The sequence below is a fragment of the Natrix helvetica genome, assembly GCF_964273705.1.
Source record: "Natrix helvetica genome assembly, chromosome: 3".
NCBI lineage: Eukaryota > Metazoa > Chordata > Lepidosauria > Squamata > Natricidae > Natrix > Natrix helvetica.
In genome coordinates this window covers 24,380,096-24,399,456 of record NC_138549.1, presented here as the reverse complement: position 1 = coordinate 24,399,456, position 19,361 = coordinate 24,380,096, and the positions used below count along the sequence as shown (strand labels likewise).

At 42.6% G+C, this 19,361-nt stretch overlaps 1 protein-coding gene across 1 annotated transcript in view; it reads right to left on the bottom strand.

The window, feature by feature from the left end:
• The window catches only part of FGF14 (fibroblast growth factor 14), a 382,025-nt gene extending 369,288 nt beyond the window's left edge, over nt 1-12,737 (bottom strand). Inside the window, exon 1 of the mRNA XM_081946764.1 lies at nt 12,481-12,737. Coding sequence (XP_081802890.1) covers nt 12,481-12,571 — 91 coding nt within the window. The 5' untranslated portion in view covers nt 12,572-12,737. The remainder of the gene's footprint in view (nt 1-12,480) is intronic.
• Between the last annotated feature and the right edge of the window lie 6,624 nt (nt 12,738-19,361).

Below are 19,361 nucleotides of genomic sequence, written 5' to 3'. Positions count from 1 at the left end.
CCACCATTGACGATTATCAGTAAATATATCCCAGACACAAAATGTTCCTATCATTAAGAACTGCAAGATACAATCATTTATAGAAATTTAGAATTTTGTACTATATGTTGACAAGTAAAAAAATGGTCTATCTATCAGAACTGGGCTGCAAGAATCCAGACAATCATGAAGAGGCAAACGAAGATATACTTAAAATTCTATTGATTTTTAGTCGTCATCCAGGTTTTTGAAACCAAATATGGTAACTTTCCAGTGAGATCCATATAAATAGAACAGTTTTCATTTGAGTTCTAGGAGGAATATACCAACACCTACCAATACATCTAGAACAAATAGCTTGCCATACATAGATGCTCTCATGAAATATAATTGACACATATGCATATTGCTTTGTCTTCTTTTTACAATATGTGAAATATATTTCTCTTGCGTGGGAAATTGCCAGATTCAGACTCTGGCAGATTTCTTGTACCTTTAATGATTACATAGAAGAACAGACTTTTGCCAGGAGGTCTTTTTTGTGCCATTGTTGGAAGAAATCAAAAGGACTAACATTTTATTTTCTGCATGCCTTCTAATATTGTAGGCACTCTCAAGTGGCAGTTTGTTTGTTTTTCTGCAGGATTTTGATTTTGTACAATATTCTGATGCTTATACAGGATTTTGATACAGGATTCTCATTTACAGGATTGATAAAGAGTCTCCTTATTAAAAAAAAAAATACCCAACCCTTTTAAACTTCAAAACAGAGTCCCCTAACTTGCTGATCTCCCAATAAGATGTAACAATATTCAACCACCACATTTACAATTATCAATTTCAGATGCAAAAATTCAGATGACAAGAAGAAGGTACAGAAAAACTGAACTCTCATTCAAATTTTTCTAGCCTAGATGTGGTTATCTATAATTCCACTATATTTTAAGCGCATCAAATTAGAGAAAGATGCTCTAAAATCTAATCATTTTAACTAAACATTCCAGGAACTTGAAAATAGGATTTCTATACTGTAAAGGTAAAGGTTCCCCTCACACGTATGTGCTAGTCATTCCTGACTCTAGGGGGCAGTGCTCATCTTTGTTTCAAAGCCAAAGAGCCAACGCTGTCCAAAGACACCTCCATGGTCATGTGGCCGGCATGATTAAACACCAAAGGTGCATGGAACACTGTTACTTTCCCACCAAAGGTGGTTCCTATTTGTCTACTTGCATTTTTTACATGTTTTCGAACTGCTAGGTTGGCAGAAGCTGGGACAAATAACGGGAGCTCACTCTGTTACGCAGCGCTAGGGATTCGAACCATCGAACTGCCGACCTTTCTGATCGACAAGCTCAGTGTCTTAGCCACTAATCCACCATGTCCCTTTCTATACTGTACTATTCAGCAAAATTATTTCCCTTCTGACTTTCTTAAAGCAGACTTAATAAGAAGTGAAATATTTTAAGTTAATCTGGTCTTAAAAGTATGAAAGCCTATTCTCTGGCACAAAATTGGTAAGCAATTATGATCTTTTTTTCAGAGGTGTTTCTCTTTAGAAGTAAGCTTGGAGGGTATTTTCTGCAAACCATAACCCATTTACAAAATCCTTCCTGGAAAACTTTACTTACTTAACTATATGCTCAGATGAAAGACAAAGGGCTAATCTGGGACAACAAACCTGACCCAGCACAGTATGGGCCACTGACCACTTTTAAAAGCTGGAATGCATGAAAATGTATGTCCTCTCTGTGTTTTTTCCCCTCAATGTTTGTCCTAAGTATTATTTTCTGACTTGTGGGAGTGATCTTATCCAGGAGTGGTATTCACTTACCTTATCTACTGGTTTGCAAATGTGAACGCAAGTGCCCACCTCTGAGCATGCACTTTTGGTGAAAAAAGGGCCTAAATGGGATGCCGTATTGCCGTGGTGGGTGGGCAGGGCCACCCACAATTTCCACTACCGGTTCGGGCAAACCCCTCCGAATGGGTAGAATACCAACTCTGATCCAATCCTGGTTGTCTAGAATGCTCCATTTCATTGTAGGCACATTCCTTCACTCTACCGCGGTTTTTTTAAAAACAAGCTCACTAGTGAAATGGCAAAGGGATTTTTAAAAAAAAGAAATGCAGTGAAATGGCTTCTCCCCACCCAAAAAAGTGAAATTGGCCAGCATTCTAACCCAGTGTTTCTCAAACTTGGCGACTTTAAGTCCTGTGGACTTCAACTCCCAGAATCCCCCAGCCAGCATAGCTGGCTGGGGAATTATGGGAGTTGAAGTCCACAGGACTTAAAGTCGCCAAGTTTGAGAAACACTGTTCTAACCCTTCCTTCTAGTTCAAATGAGAAGAAGAATGTCAGAACCCAGTGTTTTCTTTTCCTTGGTTTCTCTTGTCAGCCTCATTACTACACCAGGAAATCAATTCCCCAGGAAAGTTAAAGCCATTTTTAAAATGAGAGAACAGAATTTTGCAAATCTGATTGTGTTTTGCCTCTTCCTTCTTCTTGTAGTTTAGTGAATTACTGAGTGTCTGTTTGAGGCGCTACCAGAAGGTGACATTTTGAATATCTTTTTTTTAAAAAAAAAGTTTCAGCATCTTTGGCCTAGGCAACAGCTTCTGTATATCTCTATTTTCCAGGCCCAGTGGTCACACCAGAGGGTACCAGGGAGCAACTGATAGAAAAGGGAATTGTATTAGGGGTGGGCTTCAAAAGTTTCAGCAAAGGGTTCTCTTCTCAGTTGCTGGGTAGGCATGGTGGGCGTGGCCTAGTCGGCGTCCTGTAGGGAGGGGGGCATTTTCACCTTCCCCAGGCTCCGGAGGCTTTCCTCGAGCCTCTGGAAGGCAAAAACGTCCTACCCTGGGCTCCAAAGGCCTTCCAGGAAGCCCGTTTTTCCCCTCCCCGAGCCTCCACATGGGCCCTCCACTTACTGTATTTTATGGACTATAAGACAGACCTTTTTTCCTCAAAAAAGAGGCTGAAAATCTGGGTGCAACTTATACACCGAATACAGCATTTTTTGCCTCCCAAAAACCCGCCCCTTCACCAAAATGGCCGTGCATAGCTTGAAGGAGGCTTTCAGAGTGATCCTGGGGGCTGGGGAGGGCAGAAATGAGCAAAAAATAGGCCATTCTTTGCTCAATTTTGCCCCCCCCCAGCCCCCAGGAGCACTCTATAAGCTTCCTAAAGACTATCCATGCCCTTTTTTTTTTTTACAAACAACGGGCCCGTTTTCGCAAAAAAATTGGGCGTTTTTTGCTCATTTTTGGCCCTCCACCCCCTGAGGAGCTCTCTACAATCCTCCAAAGGGCTATTCACACCCTTTTTTTTGGAAAAAAAATGGGCCCATTTTCATGAAAAACAGGCCATTTTGGGGAGGTTTGCAGAGTGCAAAAAAAAAATTTTTTTAATTTGCCTCTTCAAAACCTTGGTGCGTCTTATACTCCGGTGCATCTTATAGTCTGAAAAACACAGTATCTCGCATCCAAAACAGGTCGCGTGGAGACTCCTGGGAGGGAAGGGGTGGGGTGGCAGGGGTGAGGCATGGTGGGCGAGGCCAGCCAGGGATGGGATTTGGAGGTTCTCCGAACCAGCCATAATGTTAGCTACAGGTTCTCCCAAACCCAGGCAAACCATAGCAGCCCACCCCTGAATTACATACTCTCAAAGTTCCCATCCATGAAATGAAAGTTTGTGCTTGTGCTTGCTTTCCTAGTACATATATGAGAAGAGTAAATAAGGAAAGGAATCCATCAATCAGGGAAAATGGGAAATGCAAAGTGGACAGAGTATTGGTTCAACATTATGGCTGAAGCAGAGGAAGGGTTGAAATCCAGAAAGAGATTTGTTAAGATGTATTCATTTGTAGCTAGTTTCCACACGATAGTCAATCAACTTAAGACTTGGCATGAGGGAAAGCCCATAAACTGCCCTGTTTTCCAACAGCAGCTTATAACAGTTGACAATTTTGAAGTGAGTTGGTATTATTTTCCTCCGCATTTATTTTCATGGCAGCATTTCATTATTTTTCCCCATTCTTTCATCATGATTGCTATATGCAATCCCTTTCATGTTTTATGGGGCCATTGCAAGGGAAAGGAAACACACACGTGCCCCGGTGGAACGGGCACGCAATTTGGGCGTCCTCCTTGATGCCTGGCTGGCTATGGAAGATCATGTGGCAGCCGTGGCGAGGGGGACATTCCACCAGGTTCGCCTGGTGCGCCAATTGCGACCCCTTTTGGACCGGGAGGCCCTGCACACAGTCACTCACGCGCTGGTGACGTCTCGCCTGGACTACTGTAATGCTCTCTACATGGGGCTCCCCTTGAGGTGCACCCGGAGACTGCAGTTGGTCCAGAATGCAGCCGCGCGGGTAATTATGGGGAGATCGAGGTTCTCCCATATAACACCGCTCCTGCGCGAGCTGCACTGGCTTCCTGTGGCCTACCGGGTGCGCTTCAAGGTGTTAGTTACCATCTTCAAAGCGCTCCATGGCACAGGGCCTAGTTACCTGCGGGATCGTGTCCTGCCCCATACATCCCTGCGACCCATTCGCTCACACAGAGAGGGTCTCCTCTGGGTGCCGTCCTCTAGAGATTGTCAGAGGGCGGTGCCCAGGAGTAGGTCCTTCTCTGTGGCGGGCCCTACCCTTTGGAACGACCTCCCCCCAGACATTAGAACAACAACCGATCTCCGCTCCTTCCGCAGTAAACTGAAGACCCACCTATGCTAGCCGGCCTGGCATAATTCGACAACTTTTCCACCCCTAGGTCATTTTTAATTGTCAATTTTAGTTTTTAAACTATTAATGTTATTTATTGTAATTATTTATTTATTTTTTACCTCCTCTGTATGACACTGTGCTAACTGTTGCTTGTGTACGTCGCCCGGAGTCCCTGTGGGGAGAGGGGGCGACTAATAAGTTTAAATAAATAAATAATAAATAATAAATAAATAAATAAATAAATAAATAAATAAATAAATAAATAAATAAATAAATAAATAAATAATAAATGAAACATCCGCAAAATAAATTTTAAAATGTCCTTACAAAGGACTTTGTAATATGAATTGTTTTAATGCCATTTGGAATCCCAGCAGTAGCCTATCTGCAGGAAGGAGAGGATGAAGTCATATATCCCACCACGACTTCTGTCAGTTTTAATCTTATTCTAAAATGCAGCATCACTGAAAGAAAATGTTATATCGGTAAGGCTAGTATCTGTTCCCAGAGATTAGAAGAGAATGATCCCAAAACTTTTGTTGTTGTTGTTGTTTCTATTAGTTTTGTCTTCCCTTTAATAAACAGTTAAAAATAGTTGGTTCGGGCACTTTGCCATATTTAATAAAACAGCTGATTGCCAGCATAGCAATATGTCCACCAAATGTATCTTTCTGTCATCAAAGATTCCTGAATTGCTGCTCAGAATCATACGAAATGTCAAAAAATCCCAATTACAGGAGAAGTTAAGTGCTCTTTTTTTAACCCAGATGTATTGCCAAATGTGGGATTACTACATGAATTATTCTGCTAAATTTGAGCAACCGAAAACTGCAAAATCCCCCTTTCTTTCAAACTAAACAAAAAACGAGGCAAATTTGAGCTGGCGATATTTAGGGTTCTGCTGTAAAGTCTCCTTAACATTTGGAAACAAAGGGAGGTCTGCTCCAAGTTTGTTCCCCTCTCAGTGACCCACTTTAGAAGTGGTGTATTATTCACATTTGTATACACAACTTTGCCTCCTTAACTAAGTGAGATCATAACGATCAGTATATATTTTCTTGGATTACAGCTGAGTTTAAAATGTTGGGTAAATTACTGATTATATTCCTTGCCTTTCTCACATTCCCTGGCCATCAAAAAAAAAATAACAAGCATATAATAAACTGCAGAAAACCTGGGGCCATTCCCGCCCTCTCCCCACCAAGAAATTTCTCTCGTTAGAACTCCATGTAGACTTGTGGCCATTTTTTTTAAATCAAATGCTTGCCCCCAGCTTTTATTTTAATGCCACAGTCCAAAGAGAAGCCCTACAGACATTTACAATTTGCAAAGATAGGACGAAAGCTGGGGAAAGGCAAGACAGAAATAAATCGCATTGGGGGATGACAAAAACATATAGGTTTCATCCATATCTGCTGTCCAGTGTTCAACTATTTCGTACTATTCCATTAATTGCCTACTGCTCCATTAATATTTAATTAGTAAGGAACGCTAAAAAGTTCCCAGTTGGCTGCCTGGAACTCAAAATGGCTTGCAGAAGATATGTATGTTTATCCAAACTACACAGTACATTTGCATTTTAAATTATAGTTAATTGACTTCCAGCCTCTGCTATGACTCAAGGATGAAAGGCTATCCGTTTGCCAAATGTCTCATCCCCTATCTAAATCAAATATTTGCCCCAGATAACAAACTGCAAACCCATTGCTGTTTCACACTTGGGGAAAATAGCAGCTTTTGAAAAGTAATTTCTTTAGGGACTCTGGCATTATGCGCTTCTTTCTGTATGTGTGCCACAATCCTACAAAGGAGTTTAAAGTCAGGGGCTGTACAAATCCTAACGCAAAAAGATATTAACATTCAAAAGTACATTTGGGATGCGAAATATAGAACATGGATATATTTTGTCATCCACACATTAAGGAAGAGCATGAGCAAGAGTTGGTTGGGACCAGTGGACGGATTTAAATAATTTTAACAACTGGTTCTCTCCCCTAATGGCTGGGTGGGTGTGGCCATGGTGGGCACAGCCAGTGGGTGTTATAGGCAGCGCTCAGCTTCCTGCAACCCCCTGGGAGCAAAAATGGGCCATGGGGGGCACCACACACTGTCAGCCTCTGTTTTGCTGCTTGCTTTCGACTGCCATTGAAACGGGGAGGGGGGGATGACATGGTATTTGGGAGGGGAAGCTTCAGCACAGGAGTGAATGAAGAAGGGAGTGGTTTTCTCACCATCTACTGCGCATACTGCAGATAGTGGAATTGCCGCCAAGGCCAACCATCCGGCATACCAACCTGATGATGGGTTTTGAAGATGCAGCCCACATGACACCTGTGGGGTGTGCGGATTGGACTGGGTGATGGGGTTACCAGGGAGAGGGAGTTGGGTCACATATCTGATATCTATGATTATCTGATATCTATGATTACCCGCGCTTTTGCCTCAGATCTTGCTTTGCCTAGCTGCTATCTACTCATAACCAGTAAAAGTACTCTTAATTCTGAAATATGGAGTTGAGTGGTTTCTTTCTTGGTTACTGATGGAAGCTGCCCTGACACACACACACACACACACACACACCATTTTGGGCCCAGTAGTCCTCCCTGCATTTACCTGGGAGCCAAAACGGAGTGCGGGGGGACTCCTGGAAGGGGCAGGGCAGGAAGGGGTGAGGCCAGTCAGCAATTTAACAACAGGTTTGCCTGAAGCAGCCAAACCAGCTGAATCGCAGCACTGGTTGAGACTCAGGGTGTTGGATTTGGATATAGGCCTTTGTCAAGTCAATTTTTGTATCTGAATAAATGCAAAGGGGTGGGAGAGAACACAGCTTCAGCAAATTTACACAGTACTATGCGTAAAGACTTTTTCCATCAAGACATCCACTATAAACTAGAAATGTACCTACCATTCCTAACTTCTCTTCACTCCCCCACATAACACATAGCATTGACTCACACTTTAAATTTTATTTTCCCCATTTGGGTGAAACAGGTTCACAAAATCTAATTTATTAGGCCTGTTCATATGATAGAATAGAACTGACTTCTAAGATGGGGACACAAGCCAAGAATGCACACCAAGCCAAAACAAGGTAAGTTTACTTCCTTAGCCAGTTGGCGTTTAAAAGCCTTTCAATAGAATCTTGATTCTTTGTAAGTTAGCTAGCTGGCAAACATAATATGGTCTCTCATCCTGACATCATCCATAACAAATTCAGTAGTCCATATCTGTCTTTTCCTTTGTAATAAACAGGCAAGACAACTGCCCTACCAGCAGCATCCTTAACTACTGTGCAAGGAAATGCAACGATGAAGCATCAGAAGGACCTCCACAATCACTAAATCTGTTAGAAGTTAGTCCTCTTTCTTGTTTCCACTTCAGGTTACATTTCTCTCTCCATTTGTGTACATGCTTTAGAAGGCAAAAATAATACTTTTCTGAACCAAATCCAATACTAGACTATCTGCAAGTGAGGCGTTTCAGAATTTGTAACAATAGAAAAGTAAGACTTATTTTTGCAAAAGTGTGCAGTCCAACCCCATGCAGTCCAGGTTAATTTCTATATTCAAGGCAGAAACCATGCATTAGCAAGATACAATCAGACAGCAAATTTGCACTGGCAGATGTCAATATTCTTTGATATTAACACCAAAAGATACCAAGAGGCAACAATTGGGATTATGCACAAATACATGTTGGCTGTGAGTTACTGTAGATCCCAGCAGCATTTCAATACATTCAAGATCATTGTGCAGAAAGTTCCTTAATAAGATAGGAAACCTAGGACTGGCCTGATTAAATATCAAATTACAGTTGAAAATGCTTAAGGACAAAATACAGAACAACAAAGCATGATATGATGGCAGAAATTGAAGGACTGAGACAGCTTTAATAATGACATGCAATAATGACATACAAACTTAATATTTTTATTTTTATTCCGTTAGAGTATTATGGGACAAATTCCAAAGAGTTTTCCCTTAAATATACACTAGTAAAATGCTAAGTATCTACAGTATACCTTTTTCTCAAGACCCACATTTGACAGTCAAAATTAGAAAGAGACAAGCTGAACATTTCTATTATTATTTTGGTGCAAAGTGTGCCATTAGTTATTCTCTCCTCTTCTAAAATTAAATCAGTGTCTCGTGTCAACTATTTGAAGTATTACAAAGAGGGCAGAATAAGAAATTAAAGAAAACTCATGAAGTAAGGGGAAGGAAACAAATATAAAAGAGAAAAGTTGGGCAAAAATCTACCTATAAATCAGGTGCCATATCAGCATTAGAATAACTCCAAGCAAAAATCGTTCAATATTCCTTTATGATAACTTTTCATTCATGTTTAAAATTTGACAATCATTCCACATATTATATTATTATAACATTAGCACATATTAGCATAGATTCATTTTTCTAGATAGACAAGAATTTTGCACGATGAACCAAAAATTTAGAAGCTATAAAATCGTTTTGCCTTCATCAAATAAGGGCTTTTTGTAACAAAAAGTCTGCTTTTGATACACAAGTGAATTAAGTTGAATACAAGGTAACCATACAAAATACAGCCTGAAAAAAATAATTTTCAGAATCTCACAGCTACATGTAAATAATATGTACTCCGATGATCGGTCCATGGTACATTGCAACTTCAAAAAAACCCCATTTAATTCCTATGGCTGTTAGTGCTTCATAGAACTCCTTGGCATTTACCCAAAATTCTTTTTGAAACAGCAAGAAACTGCTTTAGTCCTCAATTTTATAGCCAATCACAGCACAGCACAGCAAAAGAAAACTGAGCAAAAAGAAAATGTTGCTTTCAAAACACATTTTAGTCATCGTTAACATTGATTGCATTCTGACTCTGGGAAACATTCTAGTTGGTTCCTAAAGATGGTATCTGTCCTATATGGTTTGATTTTTCTTAGGAGTTGTAGCCTCTCAAAACTTTACAACATGAACAGTCCTTTGGCGTGCTACAAAAGTACAAGTTCCGAAGTGCCCATCTCTGTAGCCATTTCATATACAGTAATGCTAATTCTTTCTACCTTAAAATTGTCACCTATTTAGACCCTTCTGAAACATAGTCAGCCAACTATGGTAGATCACATTCAAATTCCACCTTAAATCTCCTTTGTATTTTGGAACGGCTTAACTATTTCGTGCTGATTGATCCATATCCCTCAGAAATCTAGATTAATTGCGCTATACCAGAAAAGTTGTTATTAAGGCAGAAGGTGAGAGTCAGAAAGAAAACACATTATCAAAAGTGAGAGCTGGACGGGTGGCTACAGGAGGGGGACAAATGTTTTTTGTAGGAGAGAAAGGGAGACAAGACAAACTCAACAACTTTGGGAAAGCCAGTAGTCTGAAAATATCCATCCTCCATCGTAGTGCCTCGCAAACTCTAAGGCTTCATCAGACTTAATTCAAAATAATCCAGATTTCCATCATCTCCTTTAGCAAAAAGCTTAACCAAAAATGTTTCGTAATGGCACCCGTTAGGCATCAGTCAAACCAGGTCTACATTTCCCTTAGGAAAGACACTGCGAACGATACAGGCAGGGAAGCAAATAGAGAGGCCAGAGTTAAAGGCCTCCGACAAACAGTTCCATCTTACTCTTTCAGACAGTTTGTCATGAGAGTAAAACTGTAACAGCAACTCAGTGATACCCACATGGGTGCTTCAAAACCAGCCTCCAACCATCACTGAAGTACCAGAAACAAGCCAAGAACAAGGAGCATTGTTCTGGGAAGAAGCCCTAAAGTAATGCAAACAATAGTCTTGCGAAGGAGTGCCTGGAGGGGGATTTAAAGGAGCAGGAAACTATCATGAATTCACACACACACACACACACACACACACCCTCCTCTCTAGAAATGCCTTCTCTCAGAAAAGGGAAAGGGGAAATCTTGGATGCTTTGCCTCTTTCCTGCCTCCCAAACCTGCAAGATTTTTTTGTTGTTGTTTCAGACATAACCAAAGAAGACCCCAGAAGTTTATTTGGGACAAGCTGGCATCCTCATTCCAAAGATGAGCTGGTGAAGGCAGAAGCTTTTGGGGGAAGGGGGCTTTGTTTTCCACTGGAACATCTTCTCCACAAAGTAGCTCTGCGCCTTTGGCAAAGTTGCCTGCCACCAGCATGCGTCCCTCAGACCGCAGTGCTTGGCAATGTGGGAGGGGGGGAAAGGGAGGGTATCTTCCGGTCTCAAGTAGTACAGCCCACAAAACCCCGACTCCATCCCGCCGGTATTGGTCCTGCAATGAAACATTTTCGTGCATCAGGCTCCCGGGTTCCTCTCATGGGGATAGGACATTCTGGCCTCCCCAATTTTCTGGGAAGGAGCTTCCTTGCTGCAGCAGTAATGGAACTCCTGAAAGGGGGGGGAGGGAGGAGACAAAGGGAAGAAAGGCTTTCTCGGGAAGCAGAGTTTGTCCCTTTTGACGTCCCTCCAAGTCCCAAGAAGGCAAGTAAGACAGCTCTGGTGTGACTGTCCCAAACTCTGGTAGGCCCCAGCTTTCCCAGTCCTGCTGCAGCTTGTTGATGCTGGGTGACAATGCAATGCATGCTAGTGATGTACTACACTGCAGTACCAGCATCGGGAACCTCTTGCTTAAAGGCTTCCACTGCAGGACAGGCAATACGACAAACACACATACTGTGGACAGAGGCACATACAAATGCATGCATGGCTTAAGCAGCCTTTCCACTTCTGCACTCCACTCCTCGCTGATTTTGCAGGCGTTCCACACGCTTTGGAGATGCTTGTCTCCAAAGAATGCAAGTGACTGCAGATACCCCAACTGGCATCCTAGAGAGGCATCCCATCACAATTGAGAAGTCTGACTGGGGGGGGGGGAGGCTTGCAAGAGGCTCCTGCTTCCCTGCCAGCGCAAGCCTTTGCCATTTGTCAGTGCTGTTCCCTTCTTTTCCCTCTCTTCTGTTGACAGCAGAGAGGAAAAAAGGAACAGGGAAGAGTGGAAGGAGAAAGTGAGCTGTAGGGTACCAGCATTTCCTCTTTTAACGCCCTGCAAGTTCCCTCCTGGAGTCGCCTTGGACTGAACGCATGACTGTTACGCAGAAAGCAAACAGACGAGGCTGGCATTCAAAAGGGCCCTTGTATCTGAGCAGCAAGGCAAAGAGGAAACCTGCCAAGGCACATTCACACATGCAGACACACACCCCTCTGCTACACTCTTGTTGAGCGGGTGGACTTTTCTTTAGTTCCTTCGACAGGCGCCAGCTCCCTGGGAAAAAAGTCTCTCCTTCTCCATCCCTGCCACCAGCTAGGGATGGAGAAGGACTGCTGAAGAACGCACAGCTGGAATTGCAAGCATCGCTTCACCGACTTTATAAGCACAGACCTTCTTTGAAAGTTGTCCCAAAAGTCTCATCAAGCCCTTGGATGAACCTACAAGCCACAGGCGTGTAAGAGTGCAAAAGCAAGGCCCTGAGACGTCTTCTGAAAACTAACTGCACCCATGGGTTGTGGGGGAGTTTCAATTCAGCAGCATGCTACAATTTCATCTTCTAATGATCTAAATTTCTCTGTTTCTGGCTTCAATACAGTCCAAACCGACCTGCCTCATCTTGTCCAGCCTGACCCTTGCTTGTTTCCATACAGTGGAATGTGCACATGCAAGTCGACACTGGCCTAACTCCATTTCTCCCCCCACCCACCCCCCGATTCCCCTCAATAGGACTGCAGATCTGCCTTCGGCGAGCAACAGACAGTAATACAAAGGAAAAAACAATGTGATGTAATGTATTGCTTACCAGTTGGGTTCTTGTTTTTCTTAAGACTCTTGCCACAAAGACACTGCAGCATATGCGATCCTTTGCTGAAAATGTTCCAAAGAAACCACATTGATTTGGGCGAAAAGCAATCCAGCGCTTATACACCCTGAGATAGATGAGACCCTTGTGGTTGTTGCATAATAATAAATTGAGATCAGTTCTCCTCAAAAGGTGCACCAGTTTTATCATAGACAACAACAAAGGGGGGGAAATGATAATAAATTTGATCTCCCAGGGTTTTTCCCCCCCTTTCCCCTCACGTGGTTTCTTTCTTTCAGACTTCTCAACGGATGCGTTTTTCAGCCAGAGTGGACGGTTATTTCCCCTCCAGAATGACGGTGGATTATCACCCAAAACTGTGGAAGGAAAAAAAAGACATATATCCTCTCCTTTCTGTCTGTTTCTTCCCTCTCAGATCGAAGCCAACCAAGACATGAGGCGATGAGATTCCAGCCAAGGCCAAAAACTAACCCGAGACAACAGTAAAGAAGAGAAGATCCCCAAAGAAGACACCATTGCCTGTTACTTGATGGTTAGGAAGATGGGTGGATCTGCAGAACAAAGCCAAAACAGGATGCATCCTACTAAAAGATAGCCATGGTGCAGCCCCTGGAAAAGAGAACACGCAGCCAGTACCACCACTACCATCTACCTCAAGTCTGATGGATGAAAGCAGACGCTCCACTCGGAAAGTGTTGATTTTACCATCAAATCATCTCAGTGACATATGCAATTGTATGGCACCTGCAGTTCCCAGTCAGGCTGCACAACAGATGCAAATCTTAGCCCTTAGCACGCAGGCAAAACATACACACAACGGAGGCAGCTCTCTTCCCTTTCCTTCTCTCTCTCTCTCTCTGCTTCGCCCAAGACCCGGCTTGCATTAGGAATTTCTCTATCTTCCCTGCACATGCAGAGAGAGAGAGAGAGGGAGAGAGAAAGATACATGCACACACACTCTCTCACACATACACTCCCGCACGCACACACACGCACTCACACAAACTGGATTTTGCTCCTGAGCCTTGGATATGAGTTACAGGCATTCAACCGGGAGTAGGAGGAGTTGAAATTTGCATTGAGAGACTGGCTTTCATGACGTAGCCACGTGCTTCCAGGCCTGTCACCAGTGAGATGCTTCAGCCAGCCCAGGGAAAGCAGTGTCACTGCAGTCTCTCCCTCCCCTCCCTTCTTCTCCCCCTCCATTCCTTTCACCAAGCATGCTGCAGCTTAAAATACTGGACAGAGCCTGCCACTTGTAACCTCCGGGGAACTACATCCCTGCAGGCTAAGTAGATCCAAAATCCACCACTCGACACATAGATTTGCCTGAGACATTCCTTGGAAAACTCTTCTTATTAAGGAGAAGAGAAAATTTGATTGCAGACTGAATCATAGGGTCACAAAGAAGAAATAAACTTTCCCTTCTCCCTGAAGAGCCAGGAGTCCACACTTTCCATCTACACACTCCCCTCCTCAAAAGAGCTACGTCAGCAACAAGTGGAAACTAACAGGAACACATTGTCCCTTCTTCTCTGCACACCTCCTGAGAAACACATAGATTTTCTCGCAGAAAACCTGAACTGAAAAACTGACATCTGTCCATCTTCTTTTTATCCAGGAGGAAAAGTGCTGATTTTGGAACTGAGGAGAATCTCAGCTGTCACCCCGGTTTTAATGATTGACAAATCTTGCCCAGGACTATCTGTAAAATGAGAATAAAAATAGGCTATGCTGCTTTATTCTTTGGCCAAAAGCAAGGTTAATAGAGAAAAATATCCAATATATTTTTATTAAAAATGAGTTTGTTATTTAAAATGCTGAGAAACCCGTTTCCTTATTGATATAGGCCTATCCATCCTTTTACAATCACATACTATCTCCATCTACCCCATGCCTTCATTCAGGCAAGAAAGTCCCAAAATTGTTCCAGTAACAATAAATTTAATCTCTGCTATGTTCTCGGATCTTTATTATTACAACTTTAGCACCTCCATTTTACTAAAAGAAGACCTACCCATGAAACTGACTTAAAAATTCTTTCTTCAGAAGGAAGATATTACTTGTTGCTCATGTTAAAAAGACTCTTTATCAGACATGTAAAAGTATTAGTTTGGAGAAAAGTATACTGTCTCCAAACTAAAAAAGGATAGTGATTTAAACTATCTTTGGTAAACCCTTTATTACAAGTATTCCCCAATAAATGATAAATATGATGGATTGCAACTAGTAGGACTGAACTAGTTGGCTATGTTATGTGGGGGAATTCACTGAATTAAGCAATTATGTTGGGAGGAGTTAGCAGTAAAAGGAAAACAGGCCACCAAAGAACATGATGACTGGATACCATTATAGCTGACACCTGCCAAAGCACAAAAAAACTCAAAGAATCAGTGCAAGATCAAAGATGCGGAGAGTCCTGGGCCCTTACAATCACCAAGAGTCAGCCATGACTGAATGGATAACATCATCATCAGAATCCAATTTCCTGACACCCTCTAGTCTGCACAAATAACAAGGTTTTGACCCTTCTACCAAGGTTTTCTTCTTTCAGACCAGACTTAGGGAGAAAAAGAAAGGAAAGTGCTTTGAATCTTCCTTCTAGAAGCCCAGGAATACAAGAATTTGTGTCAAGCTTGAAACAAAAAAGGTAGCTATACAATTCTGAAGTGGGGAAGCTTCTAATAAAAATATTCGTATTAAACAAATGTGCTGAAATCTCTAGATATAAAAGGGAGCTTGACTTGATGGGTATGGCTTGGTGGGTGTGGCAGGGGGAAGATACTGTAAAATCTCCATTCCCTCCCGATCAGCTGGGACTCAGGAGGCCGATAATAGATGGGGGCAGGGCCAGACAGAGGTGGTATTTACCAGTTCTCCAAACTACTCAAAATTTCTGTTACTGGTTCTCCAGAACTGGTCAGAACCTGCTGAATACCACCTCTGGAAAAAAAGGATTATAGAAACAATTTATAGGAATACAGGAAATACAATAACCATTGCATTTTGTATTTCAAAAGGGGTTCAGAATTCAACACAAACTAGCAAGATATGATATTAGCTTCCTACTTGTATGTTGTTAGGCAGCCTCTCCTTGTACTTTCTTTACCTCTTCCCTTTCTCTTCCTGTTCTATTCTAAGTTTATAACATGTAGAAGATAGGAGAAAATCGTATTCTTTTGAGTGACTGGCTGGTGCTTTGTTCAGTTATGCAAAATGTTCCATATCTGAAATCTTTTTTCTACCTAGCAAAAGGGAAATTATCCAGTAGTTGGATCCACCCAGGGGTGGGATCCTACTGGTTTAACAACCGGGTCGCTGAGCGCGTGCTTCACACAGGCACTCTCGCTTCACTCGCGCGCCCTCCAGGACGTGTACGGTTTAGAGAAGACTTACCTTCCAGATCGCTGCTTGGGAAGGAAAACAGCTGAGGTGCAGCAATCCACTCTCCCATGCGACTTAGCTGAGAAGATAAAGGTAGGTAAAGTCCAGGGGTGGATAAGTGGGCCCACTTGTTCATGGGAGCAAACCAGCTGATCTTCGGAGCTACCGGTTCGCCCGTACCTGTCCAAACTGGTAGAATCCCACCCCTGGATCCACCTGTCTAACAACCCTTGTTGGTAAAATCATTATGGTGCAATCTAGTTTTCAGTGGTTGTGCCACATTACTGCATACATTATATGTGTGACTTTTTATGCTTGTACTAAACTTTGTGCTGCTGTTTAAAAGAGGACATTTTCATGATCTGTACTCTTCATACAGAAAGCCCAGCACCTAATATTAAAAATTATAGGAAACCCAGTGTCAGTAAAAATGGTTTTTCTTTCCCAATTTTCTATTGCTTTTCCTTGTTTTCATTGCTTGTAAATTTGCAAATATCCATTCAGGTTACTTGTGAGACTTCCTCCCTCTAAGGTTATGTATCTGTTCTCCTAGGTTGCATAGGGTGAATGAGCTTCGGATTCCCTGCCTTAAATGTTGTCATTTGACGGGCCTTTGGAGTTGTGCCTTTTTGGTGGCTGCCCAAGTTCTCTGGAACATCCTCTCACTTGAGATTAAAGTAATATCTACCCTTTCAGCCTTCCAGAGGGCTGTGCAAAAAGGGTACTTATGTTTTTAATCTTTGTTTTGTGTATTGTGAGCTGCCTACGGTCATTATAGGGCAGGGGTGTCAAACTCAAGGCTGGATCCAGCCCGCAGTGTGCTTAGATTTGGCCTGCAGGGCCACCCTAGAAACAGCAAAACACCGGCCCATGGTGCCTCTGCCAAAGAAAATGGAGCTTGGAGGGCCGCATGTGGACTTCCAAGGCTCTGTTTTTGACGCGACGCCCTCCTGCCACCCTCTGCCAGTGATAATGGAGCTCTATTTTCATTGGCAGAGGGTGGCAGGAGGCCGTCACAGCTGAAAATGGAGCTCTGGAGCCCATTTTCACTGGCAGAGTGCTTGGGCCACCAAAGACGCTCACAACATGAGTGATGTCAAGCTGGCCACCCTGGCCACACTCTCTCCGGACCCCAAGGTCAAACATAACCCCGATCAATGAAACCGAGTTTGACACCCCTGTTAAAGGAGACAGGTAGTCATATAAGTCCTATAAATAAATACATCCAGGCCATTCTGCTGAGCATTTTAGTGGGACTATATAATACTCTTGGGGACATAATTCAGGTGTTCAACGAAAGGGAAAAAGAGAGCAAAGAAGAGGATGTCTTGTTCTAAAGCAGGAATCTCCAACCTCCAGGCTGCAGCCTACTACTACCAGACCATGGCCAATTCGGAACAGGGCCGCATGAGAGGAGGGCCGCTGCACATGGGCTCAACATGAGTGGCATACTAGAGCACACACTCATGCACCCACAGCGTGTTCACGCTCGTGTGAACAGCGTCACTCGTCTGAGCACTCAGTTCCCCTCTCCTCCCTTCAAGCCAGGCTGGCAAGTCACAAAGATTGGAGACCGCTGTTCAAAAGAACCCTGAATTCACACATTCAGAAGTACACAATTCTGTTGCAGTTCTTTCTGACTAAGCAAATTATTTATCCCCATTAAGTGGGGGAAAAATAAATAAGATGAAGGTTTTCAAAAAGCTGATGACTAAGTGAAGGGAATGTCATCTGGATTCTTTATAAAATTATCCCATTTAACTACGCAGATTGTTCATTGAAAAGATCTGGAAGCAAACTTGGCATGAGGCAGCATCATATGTCTATGACTTGAAACTTGTTCATCTCTTCACCGATGACATTGCATTCGAAGAGTGCATCAGAAACCATCAGTGGTTTGCTGCTGAAGTACCAAGTGGGATACCATAAGGTTCAATCCTGGATGTCTTCAACATTTGTATTAATGTCATGAAGGAAGAAGTTACATTTGAGAATGAGGCAAATTTGGGTGGCTAATCTTATATAGCAATTTTCCTACTTTGGGCATATTATGAAAAGCCATAACCTTGGAGAAGGCTCTAATGCTGAGACAGATGGAAGGAAAGAGAAGTAGAATGCAGGGGTCGGCTGCTGGGGGATTCAAGGGGTTCTTGAGAACCTCTAGCTAAGATTCTGTGCAGTTCGGAGAACCCCCAAATCTCACTCCTGGCTGGCCCTGGCCACCTCACCCTGCCCCTCCCATGAGGCTCCATGCGACCCGTTTTTGATGCAGGTAAGTTCAGGGCATACATGGAGGCTTGGGGCGGGTGAAAAATGGCCTCTGGAGACCATTTTCTCCCTCCAGGAGGCTTGAGGAAAGCCTCCAGAGCCCGAGAAGGGCAAAAATGCCCCCTCCCCCACTGTGGTGCAAGAGGCCAACAAGGCCATGCCCGCCATGGCCACGCCCACCCAGCAACCAGGCAGAGAACCCCTTGCTAAAATTTTTGAAGCCCACCCCTGAGTAGAAGATGACCATCAGCAAGGTGGATGGACTCAGTTACAATGGCCATGTATGCACAGTTAGAATACGATTGAGTTAGGGAAAGATTATCACAGAGAAATTCTGCCTAGGAGCTGACTATAAGAGTTGACAACAATTTGATGGCACAAATCAATCAAGGTAATATTAAAGAGGAGAGAAATAACATTCAACACCATCCTTATAGGTTTGTGAAAGCTTAATGTAGCAGAACGAAAAATAAAGGGACAAATTGAAAATTGCTCATGTGAGACCCAAAAGACAAATGCAAAACTTTCTCAGGAGACGGAAAGATTTAGCAATATTTAGCCGTGGGAAGACAATACTTGAGAAAAAGAAGCCCTTTCAGAAATTGTCACAAAAAGGAAGGTCAACACCTGTACTGTCTACTAGCAAAAATTGCAGCCATATAATAACAGTCTTAAATTGCAAGAAGGCAGACTCCAAATGAATATTGAAAGAGTTGAGTGACAATGGAACCAATTACCCAAAAATGTTATGGGTGTCCCTCACTAAATGTATTCATGTGGAAGTTAAACATCTGAGATGTTTTGACATATATTCCTTCAATGAGCAAAGGATTGGACCCAATTAGTTAAATGACCCTCTTCAACTACTGTATATGATTTATTCTGTGCCATTTGGCACTTGAACTGAAAATTAAAAAAAAACCTAAAGCAGAGGTGAACAAAATGTTCAAATAGCTAACAAATGTTGCTTTAAGAGAAGGTCCACACAAGGGGAAGTGAGATGGAAGTGAGGATTTCTAAATAATCTTTCGAATACAGACTAGCATGTAGGTTTACTCAGAAGTAAGTCTCAATTATTTTATACTGAGATTTATTGTCAGGGAAGTGTAGAGAAAGTGTCATCCTTTATTTGCAATATTATTTCAGTTGCATTCCAAACTGATTATTTTGTGTTACTCAATAATCGTTTCGGAAACGCTTTTTGGAAA